This window comes from Monodelphis domestica, chromosome 6, assembly GCF_027887165.1.
Source record: "Monodelphis domestica isolate mMonDom1 chromosome 6, mMonDom1.pri, whole genome shotgun sequence".
Classification (NCBI taxonomy): Eukaryota; Metazoa; Chordata; class Mammalia; order Didelphimorphia; family Didelphidae; genus Monodelphis; species Monodelphis domestica.
The window spans coordinates 49,768,180-49,787,650 of record NC_077232.1 but is presented as its reverse complement, the minus strand read 5'-3'; the positions used below and the strand labels follow the sequence as shown (position 1 = coordinate 49,787,650).

General features: G+C 41.4%; 1 protein-coding gene across 1 annotated transcript in view; it reads right to left on the bottom strand.

The window, feature by feature from the left end:
* The window catches only part of LGR4 (leucine rich repeat containing G protein-coupled receptor 4), a 121,054-nt gene extending 103,147 nt beyond the window's left edge, over nt 1–17,907 (bottom strand). Inside the window, exon 1 of the mRNA XM_056801997.1 lies at nt 17,152–17,907. Within this exon, the coding sequence (XP_056657975.1) occupies nt 17,152–17,333 (182 nt within the window). The 5' untranslated portion in view covers nt 17,334–17,907. The remainder of the gene's footprint in view (nt 1–17,151) is intronic.
* Nucleotides 17,908–19,471: the final 1,564 nt, after the last annotated feature.

The following is a 19,471-nucleotide window of genomic DNA, read 5'->3' as shown; positions in this document are numbered from 1 at the left end:
TTAACCTCTATTTCAGTTTCCTCACCTATAATAAAACGATAATACTATCACCCACCCATGATTATGGAGAGATCAAATAAGATAATATTTGTAAACTTTAAAGTTTTGCAGACTTTAAAGCACTAATTATTAGGTCTTCTTCCTATTCAGCTTCTGACATCAGATGCCAAGAACAAAGAGATAAATATTACTAGTGCCCACATGGATGTTATTTGCATGGGTCCAGAGAGACAGGCACAGAAAACAGTTATTTATTTGATATCAATCACAGTATGGGTTCAGCAGTGTCTGAGATCATACATAGGCTCCTCGATTTAAAACTTGAAGGTACTTCAAGGTCATCTTGTCCAACCCCAACTCTTCATTTTACAGTTAAAGAAGGTGAAGACAAAAGAAGTAAAATCAACTTGCTGAAGCTCCTCTAGTTCCATATTCAGCCCCTTTTTCCATTACATCATCCTGAAGATGGGCTCTATCTGCCCCCAATCCAGGCACCTGTACTTTTGAAACAGGATATTAACACCACATCCACCAACTTCTTTCTGAGAAGCTGGACCATTCTGACTCTTTAAAAGTAATAATTGACATTCACATAGAGATTTGCAAAGATCTTTACATAAAAGCCAGCATCTCATTTAAGCCTCCCAACAACGCATCCTTTGAGAGCTGTACTCCAAACATGACTATGGCCACTTTTATATAATAAGAATCTGGGACTCAAAAACATTAAGTGATTTATTCATGAGCAGGCAGATAGCTAGCAAGTATTGGAGGTAGGATCTGAACCCAAGATCTTCTCTCTGGGTCAGACTGCCTCTTTAACAACCAAATATATCACAAAGTTGAAAATTAAAGTCGAAATGCTTCCGGGAATCTACTGACTGTAAAAGTAAGCAAGTCAATGATTGTCAAACTGGAGGTTTACTATTGCTTGTATATTCAACACCAATACTGTTGCTGCCAGTACATTTGTCCTTGGGAGGGACATGACTTTTTTTTCCCTAAAGTTCTTTCACACAGAAAGAACCCTGACCCTGATACACACACACACACACACACACACACACACACACACACACACACACAGAAACACACCAAGTCTGTAAAATATTAACGATTTATTTAGCATTAGCATACAGGCTCAAACAAATGTTAAAACTCCTTTAAAAATCCTACTACATTAATACAAAGTTGATAAAATGAAACACCTAAGAGAGCATAAGCTGTAATATGGAACATTCATAAGTAATTCATTTTTATGTTGACTTCCCTATGAAAACATCTTCAGAGGGAGCGGCATGGAATTCCAGGGAGTGGAAAGGGAGAAGTTATAGAAATAGCTGCTCAACACACTTTCCTTCCATTTTTCATTTCAAAGGTTTTAAGAAACACACTCAAACCTCAACAAACAGAGTAGATAGGTGAATGAGCCAACCTGGCTGATTCCTGGACTCCTATGCTAGTGAATCAGAATCAGAAATGTATTGACTGGGGGGAAAGTTGGGGGGGGGGAGGAAGGGAGGAGCCTCAGAGTCTCTGTAGTCCAAGCTTCTTATTTTACCGATAAGGAAACTGAGGCCAGGAGAGATGAAATGACTTGTCCAAGTCAAAGCATCTCTCTGTTTAGATTGTCAGGGCCTTGGTTTCCTCAGCTCTATAGAAAGAGGGGAAACCATTTATCTCAAACATCCTTTCCAGCTCTAAAACTCTGATTAATACTCACCTTCCTAATTGGAAAAGGAATTCAAGTAAATTGTTACAGGAACAGATACAGACCTAGACATGTCTGAGATCAGTTAATAATTTAAATCTTAATGGAGTCTGGAACAACCTCCAGGAAGTGATGCAGAGCGAAAGGAGCAGAACCAGGAGAACATTGTACACAGAGACTGATACATTGTGGTACAATCGAAGGTGATGGACTTCTCCACTAGGGACAATGCAATGTCCCAGAACAATCTGCAGGGATCCAAAAAACACTATCCACAAGCAGAGGATAAACTGTGGGAGTAAAAACAGTGATGAAAAGCAACTGCTTGAGTACAGGGGCTGAGAGGAAATGACTTGAGGAGAGACTCTAAATGAACACTAGTGCAAATACCAACAACATGGAAATGGGTTCGAGTCAAGAACATGTGTGATACCCAGTGGAATTGCACATGGGCTATGGGAGAGGTGGGGGGGGGTGGGGGAGGGAAGAAAAGAAAATGATCTTTGTTTCCAATGAATAATGTTTGGAAATGACCAAATTAAAAAAAAAAAAAACAATTTAAATCTTAATAATTGGGAAATATTTTTTAAAAAACTCTTACCTTCTAGCTTAGAATTGATATTAAGTATCTATTCCAAGGCAGAAAAGTGGTAAGGGCTAGGCAACTGGGTTAAGTGGCTTGTCTGGGGTCACAAAGCTAGGAAGTACCTGAGGCCAGATTTAAACCTAGATCCTTCTGACTCCAAGCTTGGCTCTCTATTCAATGAGCTATAGGGTGCTGCCTCCATAACTGGAGAATATTTCAATAAAATAAATTAAAAAGACAATACAACTTAGATGTTACTTTGTGGTTTTCTAGGTAAATCCATGGTAAAAGGGATCCATTTCTATTTGAGGATGACTACTGTTTTTCCTTACCCAGAGGGAAAGTGACTTGTTCAAGGTCACACATGAGTTGGGATTTGAACCCAGGTTTTCAGATGCCAAATCCCAGCATTATTTCCCATTCCCCTGTACCTAGGTACTGGTAGACCAAAGCCCAAACCCCAAACTCCTTTGTCCTGTACTTGAAAGCTTGTCTTTCCGGACCAGTCTCTGACAGATCTGGACCACACGCTGGGAACTATGATATGAATGGGGAAAACAAGGCAACCCTGCTCTACGGTTCATTCCATTTGTGCAATTCTAGTTTGAACAGCTAACTGATCCCCGCCCAGAACCAGCCCACACTAACAGCTTAGCAAGGGTTATTTTGCTAGCGTTGGAAGGTATATATGACCTCTCAAGTCTCTGCCGGCTGGCTCTAGGCCCATGCTGCTAAAAGCCAAACCTTATAATAATGCTAGGATGGTAAAAAGCTGAGCTTCAGAAGTGGAGGCTTTACTGAGGATTTCAGGAAAAAATAATGGTCGTGAGGGCAGCTAGGTGGCTCAGTGCATTGAGAGCCAGGCCTAGAGACAAGACATGCTGAGTTCAAATCTGACCTCAGACACTTCCTAGTTGTGTGGGCAAGGCACTTAACCTCCGTTGCCTAGGCTTTGGTTGTCTTCTGTCTTAGAATCAATATAAGTATTGATTCTAAGACAGAAGGTAAGGGTTAAAAAAAAAAGAACGGTTGAGAGAACTTTAATTAATTAATTAATTATAATTAAATTATTAATGTTCTAATGAAAACTGACTCTACCAAATCACCAAAAGTAAGAGAAATGCAACGTCACTGCTGGCTAGGGGGGCTGCGGGGAAGACAGATGCACAAAAGCACTATTCGGGGAGCTGTGAACTGTCCCAACTATTTTAGAAAACAATTTGGAATTGTGTGAGAAAAGTGACTTAACTGTTCAAACCCTTTGACCCACTGATCCCACTAGAGGACATATATCAAGGCCAGAAAGAAAGGTCCAATAGATGCTAAAACACCCATAACAACACTTTCTGGGGTAGCAAAGAACTGGGAACAAAGTGTGTGCCTGCCAATTCTACCGATTGGGAAATGGCTGAACCCAAAAGCAGTATGTGAATGGGATGAAACGTTTCTTGGGTCATAGGAAATTATAAATGTGAGAAATTCAGAGAAGTGTAAGATCTGAATGAAAGGATGAGAGTGAAAGTATAAAGCCAGAACAATATACGCACATATTAGCTACAACAATGCAAAGGAAAAGATGGATTAAAAAAAGGAAGCCAGACTGAGAAACTGACACATCACTAATGTTCTCAGAAACAGATGAGACCTGAGGTCCCTCCTTTCACCGGAAGGATGGTGGCTGTGGGATCTAGCCACTTAACTGTCTCTTCTTAACTGATTTAATGGGTCCCAAGAGGCAAATCCAGAAATGGCATCAATAAAACTTGTTTTAAAATAAATCTAGGCAGGATGTTTTCCCTTTAAATGGCCATTTAAAGTGAGATATTTGTGGCCCTCGAAAAGGAAAGTTAAAACTTTACATATGTGATATCCCTTCTAATTCTTGGAAATGCTTCAATTTCTTCAAAGTTTCAACTGGAGATGTCACCCCTTTTGGGAAGCCTTGCCTACCTGGCTAGTGCTCTCTCTCCTCAAATTATTTTCTATATTTATATATATGTTGTAGCCTACAGTAGAATTCCTTGAAGAATATAAGTGTCATTTAAAATTTTGTTTTTGTATCTCTAACTCAGCCTAGTACCATAGACACTTAGTTGGAAGGTAAGGGTCAATTTTTTTTTAAAGGGTCAATAAAAACGTTCTACAAACATACATATGCATACATATGTATGACACATTTATACATATGAGATACATACACCAAATGTAGGTATACATAGAAATACATTCATTGGATTTTAGATTTAAAGCTAGACGAGGCCAAGAAATCTCTTCCTAGTCTATCTTCCTCATTTTAAACCAGAGCCCAGAAGTAGCGAGCTTACAGGCTTATCTCTGGCCATACATATATTCAGTTGATTTGAACTCAAAACTTCTGACTTAAATCCAGACCTCTGTCTATAAACTCTTGGTTCACATAAAAGCCACAAAACTAGAAACTTGAACCCAATCGACAAGGATAAGAAAGGGACTTCAAAATTCTCATCAATGCTTATTCCTCTCAAGTTATATCTTTCTTCTTTGTTGCTCTGGCTTCTACTTTGCTGAGGTGGAATTTTAAAGGGGTGGGGAGAAGGGGAAGCTACTTATCTTTAAAATAAAAAACTCACAAAATCCAAAAATCAGTGAAAGAAAATCAAATAAATAGTGCATTAATACAGCTTTTCAAAAATTAAAAAAAAATGTATTTCTTCACAACAGTCCTTTGATAGGTAGAAAGCATGAAGAAAGCAGCACAGAGTTTGTTCTCCATTATGATGCCACCCAGAGTCTTGCCTTTTCCAATAGGCCTGAACCCTGCTCTCTAGGCTATTGGCTCCAATGCCCACTTTTCCTGGACATAAACCAAATGCCCGTCCATAAGCAATTCTGCTAACTAAACAAGGAAGAGAAGCAGAACTTATCATTGATGGATAGAGAAACTTTAGAAGGCCACAGCCGTGGGCACCTTGCTGGGATATGAAGATGATCAATTAGTTTCATTCAGTGGAGGGACAAGGAGAAGATAAACATAAAGGCATACAGTCCCCTAGGCATGTTCCACTGGGAACCAAACATCTGGGTTCCTATCTTGTGTAAGCTGCCAGATAAATACCAACTTCAAACACTGAAGAGTGGTGTCCAAAAGTACTGTGGAGGAAAAATTCCCTTTCGTAACATCTATCATTAACCAAAGAACAGGACCATGGAAACGAATCTTACTAGAAAATGATTCCAACTGATATTTGAAATTCGTTTGCTCAAAATATGAGGTTTCCTCCCACAGACACAAACATGCAACGTCATGTAAAGGGATTTTTGCAAGAAAGCATTTTGATTACTAACAGCAAGCCTTGTGGTTAGCTGACAAACCTTGCCAATCGAGCACGCTGATGTATGGAGCCTTCCCCCGGCTGCCCTCACTGCCTCCCATTCTGTTTGGGAGAGACAGGAATGAAATATTCCATATGTTTTCTTTGTCAGTGACATGGCTATTGAAAGCAAGGCCACAGCAGTTTCCCTGCTGAGGGACTGGGGCAAGCTATTCATGTGTAACTGGGCAGATGTCAAGATGGTAATGAGGGAAAAATCTCAAAACATTTTTAAAAAAACAGAACAAGGACATAAAAATGCACAACTGTATTCAAAACCCTTGGCCAGTCTAAACAGGTTCTAAACACTGCCATATTTGTTACAAGCTGTGCTGGATTTATGATGCATTTTAAAAATCATATCTGTATCAAAATCCAGACTTTAAAACTTTCTGGAGAGCATTTAGTGTGCTTACCAAAGATCCACTCCATTTTTTTAGGTTAAAAAGAGATTTTGCCTGTAAAGTTTTCTTTTCTGAAGTCATTTTTTTTTAAGAATGAGCTTCTGCTCAGACACAAAGCAGTAATACAATTCCTCAAAATAGAATGGAAACCTAGATATCAAATGCCCAATAAAATACTACATTAGAAAAACACTGAGAGACCTTATTACTGTTAAGATTTAAAGCAACCCAAACTGCTCTATCAAACCTTCTAGATAGAGTTAAAGCTGTGGGAAGGAATCTAAAGGCTTTCCTGAATTTATAAATCTGAGGGATTTTCATCTACTTTCAGAGTGCCTCTTTTCTTTACTAAAAAGAAATCGGAAGTAATGATGGAGAGCATTATACTACTCTGGAAGAAGGAGAAAAGTAAAAAAAGAAAGCATAAACAACCCTTTTTTAAAAATCCTCAAGAACCAAATACACTCAAATTTAGCCCCAGAAAACAGAAAATCAAGCAGGTTTAAAGATTACAGAGGTACCATCCTGATGATACGAAAGGCTATGTCATATCACAATGCTAAAGAGACATACCAAACCCCAGCATGCTCCCCAAACTTGTTAATAAACCCTTTCTTTCCAGCTTAGTAATAACTCTAAGACAGAATGGCAAGGATTAGACAAATGGGGTTAAATTAAGCCCAGGGTCACACAGCTAGGAAATGTCTGAGATTAGATATGAACCTAGGTTCTCCTGATTCTAGGCCTGGCTCTCTACCCACTGTGCCACCCATCTGCCCCTGGACTGCTCCCTTTGTCCCTGGCCTGCCTCCCTGCAACTTGCCTCCTTGGCCCGAGGGACCAAGGTTTGTAAATAACTTTTAAGTCTATGATTTGGGGATGGCACAATACTGTCAATGGATAAAAAAACCATACTCTAACTGGTTTTAAAAGAAGGGCTGGCTGGCATGTGTTTTTTCAGAATGACAGCTGTGTCAAACTAATCTAGATTTCCTCAAGACCAAAGAAATTAAGATGTTAGACCAACAAGGAGTCTGTGCTTTGATCCTGACATACTCATCAGGAAACTTGATTTAATGGGTACTTCACAAAAGAAAAAGAAGTAGTAGTAGTAGCAGCAGGAGGAGGAGGAGCAGCAGCCAACACTTCTATAGTTCTTAATATGTGCCAAGAATTGTGCTAAGCCCGTTACAATTTATCTAGTTGATCTTCACCATGACGTTGGGAGGTAGGAGCTACTATGATACTCATTTTACAGATGAGGAAACTGAGGAAACTTAGTCCAGGGTCAAATAGGCTAAGAAATGTCTGAGGCCAAATTTGAACCCAGATTTCCCATCTTCAGGCCTGGCTCTCGATCCACTTAGCCACCCAGCTGCCACACACCACCCCCCTTTAACTCTTAAATGATAGATGCTTTTTCACTCATTTATCCTGATTAATGTTTGAACTGAATGAAAAGAAAGCCTTTAACTACCCAGTTAAAGCAATATGTTACAATACAAAGCATTCTAGAATATGTATCAGGAGTCCTGAGTCTCATCTGTCCATGGTATGCTCAGTGGTCAAATGACATGAGTTCAAATCTTAACTCTGCTATTAACAGAATGATCTTTAGCAAGCCACTGACAACCTCTCTGTGCCTCAGTTGGGCTAGCCATCTAAACTATAAATTTTGTAAAGGAGACCGGCCATCAGAGCTCGATCAGAGGTTTAACAAACCAAGGCTGACCTCTGCTTTTGTATGTCTTAAAACTGAAAAATACTTGTTTAAATACAGACTTTATCTGAATGTATAAAAACTACACTCGACTTTCAGGTCGTACAAAAACAAGCAGCATGGTTGGGTGACCCCTAATTTAGATGATAATTGGGTTTTCTAAAATTCATCTTTTTATTTTCTCTAGTAAGGGCATAGTAACATTCCTCTATAGTGCTGTCCAGGTGCAGTCTGGGACCTTGATTTAAAAAAAAAAAAAGAAAATATGGAGAATTTGAAGAGGCAGCAATAAAAATTAGCAAATTTAAGAAATAAGCAATAAGTACTTCTTTAGAGACTGCTATAAGCCAAGAACTGATATACATATTTATATACCTAAATTTCTCAGTGGTTTTTTACTTCCAGGTCACTGAGAGATTAACAAAGTGATATAATGGAGAGAGAAATTATATTCCAACACCTTTTTCTGCAGACATGGACAGAGTCTGGTGTCAGGAAACCCCAAGCTCAAATCTGCCCCAGACCCTTCTGGCTATGGGACTCTAGGCAAGTGACTTAGCCTTAGCTTGCCTCAGTTTCCTCAACTGCAGAATGAGAATAATAAAAACAGGACCGACTTTTCAGGGTTGAGAGATAGTAATCTGTAAAGCTCTGAGCACAGTGCCTGGCACATAGCAGGCACTGTATAAATGTTTATTCCCTTCCTTTCCCTCTTTGCTAAGACAGGTTAGTCTGGGAATCCAAATTCCGTTCCAGCTCTGGTACTTTACCACTTAGGTGACCTTGGGCAATTCAATTCAAAACATTTAATAAGCAGACAAGTCACTTAAAACTTTCTGGGCCCCAGTCTCCTTATCTGTAAAATGAGACGTTCAGCCTGGATGATCTCTAAGGCCCCTTCCATCTCTGGGTCTATAGTAATTTTGTATTTGCAAAATAAAAGAATTAATTAATTAGGTTTTGAGTGATGTATATAACCCAGTGGAATTGCTTGTCAGCACTGGGAAGTTGGAAGAAAAAGGGGAAAGAGAAAAAGTGAATCATGTAACCTTGGAAAAATACTTTAAAATAAATAAATATTCCATATTTGCATGTAGGGGTAGCGATATGCAATGATGTGACACCATGTGTGATCCTAGGCTAACTCTGACCCTTTCCTTCAGTTTTAGAACTGATACTAAGATAAGAGTTTAACAAAAATAATAGAGTCAGTCTAGATGGCATCTGAGGTCTGCTAGCTCTAGAACGATGAACCTATGACCTTTAGGTCTCTTTCAACGGCGATTCTTATCATTTTAAAAAAGAAATCCTGACACACATGGACAGGCAGGCTCCATCGGGTGGACACAACATAGTCTGGCTGTTCCTCCAAGTACGGTTTGGGAAGGGAAAGACAAGATGGGCAAAATTTCTCAACGCACAGCGGATCTCTTCCAGGCTTCAGCAATGCACAGACCTGCCCGCCCGACTCTTAAAAATGAGAATTATAAAATCCATCTAGCTGCACATTAAAAGAAATTCTCCACAGGCTTCCCAGTCCAGTTATAGATGTTGTCACTTGTTCTAAATTACAGTGGTTTATGCTGGAAGTTCCACATTGGAACGTTCCAGGAGAGCAGGGGGGAGGGATGAGGGAAGGAAGTTCTGAAGCAGAGCTGGCCACATTCTTTGGCTGTGCCTAATACCGCTCCAAGGTAAATCCGCTGTCTCTGGGCCAAATTTATGTCACTCTTCACATGCTCTTATTAAAGTAAATTTCCCCAAATAGAAAAAAAAAATTTTTAAATGGGGAAGCAAGGGCTGGGGCAACTAACTCATTTTCTGTGCATCAAGTTCAAACATTTGATCACGGTTGTAGTTGTTTGTTTAAGTTACACTGAATTGCTCAGTTTTCAAATAAAAACTCCCACAGACAGCCTGGCATAAATATTTAATTTCTGTTCTTAGTCAATAAACATTTGCTAAGTACCTACTATGTGCCAGACACTATGCTAAGCACTGAAGATATAAATTCAAAAAACAAAACAAACAATCCTGCTAAAAGAAATCCCAAATAATTTTACAAATTGAATCAAAATAGTCAAAGCTGCCAAATATGTAATCATAATGCCAGAATTTATGTAGCATTTTAGGATTTGCAAAAGCACTTTCCAAATGGTATCTCATGCCACCCTGTGAGGTGGGGGCTATTATGATACTCGTTTTACAAATAAGGAAATGACTTGCCCAAGGTGACATAGCTAATAAGTATCAGAGGAGGGATTTGAACTTGGGTCTTTTTGAGTCCCAGTCCAGTGCTCTATCTACTGTGCCACCAATTATCATGGAATATTTTTCTCCTGCCCAGACAACAGACCAGGGTGAATTCTGTCATATTACTATGAAAATTTTAACATCAGTGGCATTTATGACACTTTGCAATTGTTAAAAGCTCTTTCAGCAGGGAATATCACTCAGTCATCACAATATACAGTGAAGTAGAGACTCTAGATTCATTATCTCCATTTTAATTGATAAGAAAATGGAGGCAGACAGGCAGTGACTATTCCACCACCACCAAGCTAATATGTGCCTAAGGCAGGAATCCAAGCCAGGTCTCTCAACCCCCCCTCTCCTACAGGTTTCACTGGATCCCCTCCAGCAAGATGCAGGTCACAGAACCAATAGGTCTTGTCTCTGTCTACCTGCATCCGACAGTTGGGGTCCTTCACCCCTCCCCAGGTCACACAGCTACTTCCAACACATGGACCCTCCAGTAGCTCAAGGCTTAACTCATGCATCGGAAAGACCTTCCTTAGGAAAATAAGGAATGAGACATTCTGCTTTTTACTTCTTGCTTCCAGGATTTTCTGGAGGATGGCCCTGACTCTCAATCATACCCACAATCCAGAACAACACAGATGAGATGCAGCCAGAAGGAATACTGCTGGAGAAGGCACTGGATCAAAAGGTCCTGGGGCAAATTACAACTTTGCTAAGGCTCAGTTTTCTTATCACTAAAATGGGGAGAACATTAGCCCTACCTGATAGGTTTTTCATAACATCAAATGAAATAATATCTACTTAAAAGGAGGACAAAGAAAGGAAATGAGCACTTATTACGAGCTACCTTGATTTATTAAGCACCCACTAGGTTGGAAGCACAGGACTAAGAGCCTTACAAATATTATCTCATTTGATGTTCAGAAAAATCCTGCAAGGCAGGAACTATTGTGATCCCCATTTTACAGTGGAGGAAACCAGGACAAACAGAGGTTAAGTGATTTGCTTAGTCACACTGCTACTAGCTGTCCAAAGCAAGATCTGAACTAGAGTCTTCCTAACTCCAGGTCCAGAATTCTATCCACTTCCCAAGGTCTAGCTGCCTCTGGTTAGTCTGTGTTATACCACAGCTAACACCACAACTGCCTAAAATGTGAGATCTTTCTGGAGGCTGAAAGTCAGTAACTTGTAACCAGAAATTCAATGGGTCTCATACCACACAAGCTTCTTAACAAATACAATTCTTGGCTTTGTCATCAGTTTCTAACAGGGTTTCAATTAAAATCTTTTTTTTTTCCCTGTGCCTGGAGAGAACCAATGAAGCACACTATATAATTACATCTTGCCCTTTAAATGGTTATTTACGGAACAGACCATGAATCTTATTAAAGTTTCTAGAAAGCTGATGATTCTCCACATTTAGCCAGACTCTCCAAAATTGTCTCCCTCCCCCACTCCAGATTTTTCTAAGTCCACTCTGTCTGGGCCAGTGGCAGACAACAGAGTTCACAAATGGCAAACAGTTTGACAATCAAGTGTTGAAAACACAAAAGAATTGTCTGAGCAGGCCTGACATGGTGGCTTTTGTGATGGGTGCCAATTTGCTAAATATCAGTCCCTATTGTTTCTTCCTTCATTGACAAGCCAGGCTTTCCAATGAAAACACTTGTTAATCCTAAAAAAGGAAAAAACAAAAAACAAAAACAACTAAAACATTTGATCTCCCTGACCAAAAAATAAAAAAAAGGCTTAAAAAAGTGGGAGAAAGTAGCAATAAACTGGACAACTTTTTTTAACTTTTTCAAGAAAAGTGGACTTTAGAACTACCAAGAAATGAATCTCAGACACTACCACGCAGCAGTGATTGAGGAGTGATTGACAGGTATTTCAATTCAAAGCACTTTTAAAGAGTGAACTTCCTCCATGTACACCATCCTGGGCTGTGTGACTCTGGATAAGTTATATGATCTCTTAGCACTGTAGGCAGCAATCAAAAATTCTAAAATTCAATGCCAGATTCTCAGCTGCACTGAGAAAGTTCTCTGCAGGCCCTGTGAAATTACAGATCTGGATTTTTTAAAAGTCTTTCTCAATATTGGGGGAGAAGAGGGTAAAATTTGGAACTCAAAATTCTAAAAAATGAATGTTAAAAATTGTTTTTACAATGAAATTGTAAAAAATATCATTTTAGAAATCTAATTTCTTTAAAAAAAAAACCAACAAAACAACTCCTCTTATCAAGACAACTGCAAGTTATATATTCCAGAGTCAAGGGCACACCTGTCAGTTTAATCTTTAACAAAGGCACAACAACAGATTTTAGACTACTTCCATGAACTAGAGTTAGTGGCTGGATATCAAGGCACAAATGAGTACTTAGTTGAAATAGACACCATCATAGCTGACAAATGAAGGGAGGAAATAGGTCATTTCCCCCATAGTAAACACTGCAAAAAACAAGTCATTGAAAAAGTTTTCAGTGACTACAAAGACTTCAACCACAGAGAATGTGGGGCTCCTTTCGTTTATTACTCCATAGCTGGCAGAAGTACAATGTTTCAGAGCAGGAAGGAATCCTTAAAATCCCTCAAATTCAACCCACTCCTTTTTAGACCGGAGGGAACATTCAATGGGAAATGACTCCAACAGGATCATCCAGTGACATTGCGAGGGGACCTATAAGCCAGGTCTCTGCTGCCATTTTCTTCTCTAACTCATTTTAAGATGAGGAAACGGAAGACAACCAGGATAAGAGACTTGCCCAGGGTCACACAATTAGTATGTGTCTGAGGCTGAATTTGAACTCAGGAAGAAGAGTCTTCTTAATTCCAAATCCAACATTCTACCCCCTGCACCACCTTGCTGCCCAAATTAAATAGCCCCTTCATTACTAAAACGTTCTTAAACAATTTTTCCATTGCAGATTTACTAATTCTTGAATCAAAAGGAAATCATCTTCCACACTCAGAAGCAACAAGTCAGGTCACATTTTACACTGGAACCAAGCCGGTTGGGAAGTCATTTTACTGCCTCATCACATATGCTAGGTTCCAGCTGTTTGTGGCTCCTCATAGGACATGTTCCATCTTCTGCCTGTGATCCCCGAGCAAGTAAGCTCTCTCTACACTGGAAATACTCTTCAAAAAACCTTAGCTTCTCCCTTTGAGCCTCAATTCTATCTCAGTTTTCTATCACCAGGATGTTAAAACAAAGGGCACTTTTCCCATTATCTCATTTCGTCTTTTTTTTTTTTAATTCTTACTTTCCATGTTCCAAGGCAGAAGAGTGGTAAGGGCTACCCAGTCTGGGTTCACACAGCTAAGCAGTATCTGAGGCCACATTTGAACCCAGGACTTCTCATCTCTGGGCCTGGCTCTCAATCCCCCAAGACAACTAGTTGTTCCATATCTCTCTTGATCTTCACAACAACCCAGAAAGGTAGATGTGTTTATTAACCCCATTTTACAAATGGAGAAATGAGGAAAGGTGAAGTGACTTGCCCAGAGTCACACATCTTGTAAGTATATAAGGTCAGATTTGAACCCAGATATACCAGACCTTTGAATCCAAATCCTCTCTTATCCATTGCACCACACCTCCCTTCAGGCTATAAATCTCTAATACTATGATTGAGTACTCAGCCTGTGAGCTTCCTTCCAGCTCAAGATCTATTTAACCAATGAGCCCACAGAATTTATAAATCAAAATTAGGTATCTGAGCACGTCAGCCTTAAAAAAGATTAGAGAAATGTTCAAGTACCACACATTAATGTTGTTATAAATCACCTTCACCTGATCTAACTTTGTTTCTAGGAAGGGGGAGCAGAAAAAAAGAAAAAGGAGAATTTTGATGAGAACATGACTTATGCATGGAAATCTACAAATGCTTTACAGATCTTTTCAGCCACTTCATTTACCTCAGGGGTAAGACACACTCAATATAAATGGCACAGTTATGAAGTACATCATAAGGACAGAGATTGGAGTTCTTCCCTCAAAGTTTTAAGAGACACAACAAGCAAGACCCACTTCCTCTCAACTAGAATTGTGAATGAAGGGCTAGCTTGAGTTTAGGTCCTAGTTCTACCCCACGGGAGCTGTGTCATCACAGGTAAAGAATTTAGACCCTAGGTTATGCTCTGAAACTATAAATTAGAAACAATTATCCATCTTCATGGATGGAGGGGGTTTCCCCACACTGCCAGTCCTCCTAACCAATGAAATCACAGGTCTAGACCACCTCCCCCTCAAACAGCCAAAATTCAGTCTCTTAAGCAATCTGTTAAATAAAGATAACCTCAATTCTGCAGTCCTGCTCTTACTCAGAATCACCTCTAAGATATTTATTGCTGTTCTCAGTTTGATCCTTCGCCATCATTATTTTTTAACAGCAAGGGATAAGCTGTCTGTCTTTGGAGGAAATGCCTACCACTGAATATGGACAGCAGAAATGGCAAACCAAACCAGACCCAGTTTGTATTCATCTAAAAAGCTGTTGTTCAGTTGTGTACAATTCTTCTTGATTGCACATGGGGTTTTCTTGGCAGAGATACTAAGAGTGGATTGCTATAGTCCTTCTCCAACTCATTTTATAGATGAGGAAACTAAGGCAAACAGGGTGAAGTGACTTGCCCAGGGTCACATAGCTAATAAGTGTCTAAGGCTGGATTTGAACTCTGGAAGATGAGTCTTCCAGACTCCAAGACTGGAGTTCTATCCACTGTGCCACCTAAGAGGACCACTTGCATACATCTATTATTTTACTTTTAATGTGAAGTCTATGCATAAACACAAAACCAAAGGACCACAGTTACAGAGCTGAAAGGGACCTTAAAGATGATTTATTCTGACCCCTTTATTTTGCAGATGAGGAAGCTGAGACTCAGATTCAAGGTGCTTTCTCTTTGTGTCCCACTGGTGAAATGTTGTATTCTTTTCCCTATATTAACAGTACATTTTTTTCTACCAAGGGTTTTTGAAAGTCATGTTAATAATTTATAATCTGGGACTAGGTAGCACAGTAGATAGAGATGGGGAGGTTCTGGGCTCAAATTTGGCTTCAGACACTTCCTAACTCTATGATCCTCAGCAAGTCACTTAGCCTCAGTTGCTTAGCCTTTACTGTTCTTCTGTTAATTTCCATTCTAAAACAGAAAGTAAGAGTTTTTAAAGAAATAAATAATGTGCAACTTGGTGCAGTTAAATGTATGCTGCATTTTTTAAAGGCAATAGACTCTATTCAAACTCTATTTCAGCCCCTTTCTGCCTATATTACTTTGTTAAGCAAATTCCCTCAACTCTCCAGGCCTTGGTTTCCTTATCTGTAAAATGAGAAGTTAGACTAGATAACCACCAAATAAATCCCTTGCAGCTATAAATCTATAAATCTATGATCCTTTCATTCTAGCCAGTTTATGACTTTGGGGTCTTTTGTTGGAAATAAAGATTCAAAGACAGTGTTGCTTGGGTTAATGTTAGAAGTTGTACACTAATCATTTAAAATTAAAATGCCTACAAAGGCACAATTACCAAGAAGGAAAATTATCAGAGTAGGAAAAAACCTATAGTTATAGTAGAGACCAAAGTGGGATGCAATGGTGTGGACCACACTGATAACTAGAATAGTCTACTCAGTAGAAATCCTTTCACAAGAATATAAACACTCCATTTCCATCACTTGTCTGACCAAATATCCATCATCCCTCTTAGAGATAAGAGCTTTCCATAAGGGATTCAGCCATCCCCACACTCCTAAACCCAACCATACTCTCTAATCCTCTTCATTTAATCATTCATTAGTCTTATACTACAAGGAAGACAAGAAAAGGATCTGGGATTTAAACTCCTTGAAGGCAGGGACTTATTATCTCATTTATGAATCTGAATTGAGTACTTGGCCCATAATATAAGCACTTATTAAATGTCTGTTGTTTGATTCACCAAATCTCTCAATGGGAATTCCCTCCATCAACCTAAAGGTAAATTACAATTCCTGTTAGAAGATGGGTCCAAGGGTAAATAACTTCCCCAGAGACACAGCGGCTATTGGATCTGGGGCATGATTTGACCTCAGATGTTCCAGACTTCGAGTCACTATTCCACAGGACACACATAATTGGATGTGCACCCACGGTATTCTGTGTAAGTGGCATGGGACCCTTATGTTTTTCTAACTGTTTTCCTTTATTTCTAAACTGAGAGATAGGGGTCTTTAGTTAGCCGTTCTGTTCTGTAGGTTCATTATTGAATCAGAACCCTTTGAGTAACTCAAGTCCAGGAAACAGCTAGGTCAACTCAAAATAATTAGAATTGAAATTTATCATGGGTCAAAGAAAGAGACAAGCTATCTTATCACCCAAGTCCAGGCTTTTTTAGGTTCTATTTTTTTTTTTCTGGACATCTGCACCTCCCAAAGGTCAACATTCCATCTTTAAAAAACTAATGTTTGGACAGACAGTCTTCTGATGCAAGAGCAACCTTCCACTTCCTCCTCCCTTCCTCAGAAAGCTCCTGGTTCTTAAGTTTTACCAAGGGGGCTGGAGGGGAGGGATCTATCCTCTACCTGGATCTAACCAAACTGCCAACCTGTGCGGGAAGAGGGAGGAAGGAGAACGAATCACAGATTGTTTCCTTCCTCCACACGTGCAGAGACACAGGAAAATCCAGGTTACACACACATCGCAGCGTGCCTCGCTCTGGCATGAATAGAACCCCTTAGAGCCAGGGCCCTGGATGGCCAGATCCCTTCATCCTTCCTCAGTTTTTCTTTCTTTCCCTTCGTCCTTCATCCCTCCTCCCTTTCCTTTCTGTTTTTCTCTCCTCTCCTTCCTCCCCCTTCCCCCTTTCTTCCTTCTCTTCTTCCTCTCCTTCCCCCTCTCTCTCCTCCCTTTCCTCTTTCTTTCTCCCTCTCCTTCCTTTCCTTCTTCCCTCCTTCCTCCGCTGCCTTCTATCCTCTCCCCGGCCCGGGCGCGCTCCCAGCTCTGCGCCGGGAAGCGCCAGCCTGGGCAGGCCGAGATGTAGTTGGGGGCTCCAGGCACCGCGCGCTCCGCTCCCCTCTCCGCCTCCCTCCAGTTCGCTCCGCGTCCCTCCCTGCAGCCCGGGTGGGGCAGAGGACTCACAAGGAATGGGTGAAGGCGCTCAGTCCTCCGGGCACGGCCGTCAATCCTCTGCCGGTGCAGTCCACTCCGCGATCGCCGTCGCAGCGGCAGGGAGCCGGGCAGGGAGGCGGGGACGCGCCGCTGGGCCCGGCCGAGCTGCCCCAGCCCAGAGCCAAGAAGCAGAGCAAACCGAGGCACAGCATCGCCGCCGAGGCTGGGCTCACACGAGCGCAGCGCAGCGCCCGGCTCTGCGGCCCCGCTCGGGCTCCTCCTCGTAGTCCGCTTTCTCCGACTTCTCGCGCTGCTCTCGCCCCGGGTGCTCCGAGTCCGCGCACTCCTAGCCCCGGGCGGCGCTGGCGCTGTCTCTAGCCGCCCGTGACGGCAGCTGCTCCATGGATAGGCAGAGGCGACTAGCCCCGCGGCGCTCGCTGCCTCCCCCGGCTCAGCAGGAACCCCTGCGAGCCGGCAGCGGCGACACGCAGCCCGGCCGGGGCTCGGCCATGGCACTCCGCGGCTCCCTCGGCCCTCCTCGCTCTTCAGCGCCACCGCCGCTCCTCAGGGCTGCAAAGCGGGCCGCTCGGCCATTCCGCCCGCGCCCGGGTCGCCCCACCCCCGCCCCTGCCCCAGCCCCTACTCGCGGCTCTCGCACGAACAACCCCTGCTCCGCGAAGCGCTGCAGCCGCCGCAGGCCTCCTTTTCCCTTCTAGGGTTGCACGCTCGGGCTCCCAAGCCCCAGACCGCCGAGTTATGCAAATCACTTAGGTACATGCAAAATGAGCCCTCGTTCCCGAGAGCTATAGGCCCGGAGACGGCTCAAGTTCATTAATATGGACAGAAGCGGGTCTCCATTGGGCCGGAGAAGGAGGAGGCGGGGAGGAGGCTGGGGGCGTATCTCTTGGGTGTGAGTGACAAGGTAGTGGCAGAGGTGGGGGTGGAGGGGTGGAAGGCAAAAATCCCTGACTTGGCTGGATTTGTGGAGCAGGTTGAGAGGCCGCTAGGCTGGTGGACTAAAGACCCGGACGAGGCTTTCTAAGATTCCCCCTTCCCTACCCTTTTATTTCTTCTTCCTGCCCCGACGCTGTCCATTGAAATTGGATCAGGCTGAATTGAGTGACTGAAAGGTAGAAAGCCTGTCCCTTCTGCTCCCAGTTAGGCTGGAATTGTCTCCTTACCGGTATATTAAAAAATTAAAATTAAAACAAGGCAAAGGAATCTGGCGTGGCCTGGACTTGACAAAGAGTTTTTCGAACTGACAAAAAAAAAATCTCCTTTTTTTTTTTTTAACCGACTACTAGAAACCCTTGGCCCTCCAGAAGAGTATAAATAAATCCCAAAGCCACATTTAATCTTGGGTGTCATACCCACACCGATCTCGCCTTTCCTCTGAAATGCTTTTGGAATGGACAGAACTGGATTTAATTTCTATTTCTACCTCAGATCACCTGGGTGACCTTATGAAAATCCCTTAAATTCTGAGCTTCAGCTTCCCCCTCTAAAAAAATATTGATGGGGGAAAGTGGACTAGAACAGAAAGGAAGTCCCTTCAAGCTCTTCATCGGGCTCCTGAAATCTTGAAATCTAGTTATATTACATCATCACATACTATTTCTCTTATTAAGCTATTGAGCAGTCAAGAAGCATTTATTAAGTACTTATTATATAACAGATACTTTGCTGATAATAGGAATGAATTATCCTTCTTTCCTTATTATAATCCTATAGAGGAACCTTGAGGGTATGGGACACAGGAGGAGGAAATTGTAATTGAGAGAGAAATAGATATAAAATCACTCAAAGAGCATTTATTGAACCTCTACTAACATTGAAAGAAAAAAGAGAAGAAAAAATCCTTGCCCTGGTGGAATTTACATTCCAGTTTAGTCACCCCAGTTTTGGGGTACTTTGCCTAGCATTTTGGTTTTAATGCTAAATTCAATATATTCATTACCTTTAATTACCTTTTTTTGTTAGAATCAGAAATTTATTGTCGTTTACAGTCTTTCTGAACTGACCTTTCACCAATATACACATCTGAAAAATGAGAGGTGACCAGTTACAGACAGTATCCAAAAGGTTCCCCATCAGTCAGTTGGAGTTAAGGAGGAAAGAGCCAATTTTAGTTTAATTGTTCCTGGCTTGGAGTTGTCTTATCCCAGGTGCCCTAACCTCTAACAGGAAGAGATACTGAAATCCAAAGTGAACCTATTCCTAATAGCTCTAACCCTTTGTAAAGTTAGGACACTATTAAAATCAGACCCTAAAATGTTTCTGCAGAATATTTCCTTTCTCCTTGTCTAGACTCACATCCATCTACCTAGTCTTTGTTCCCTAAACACATCCC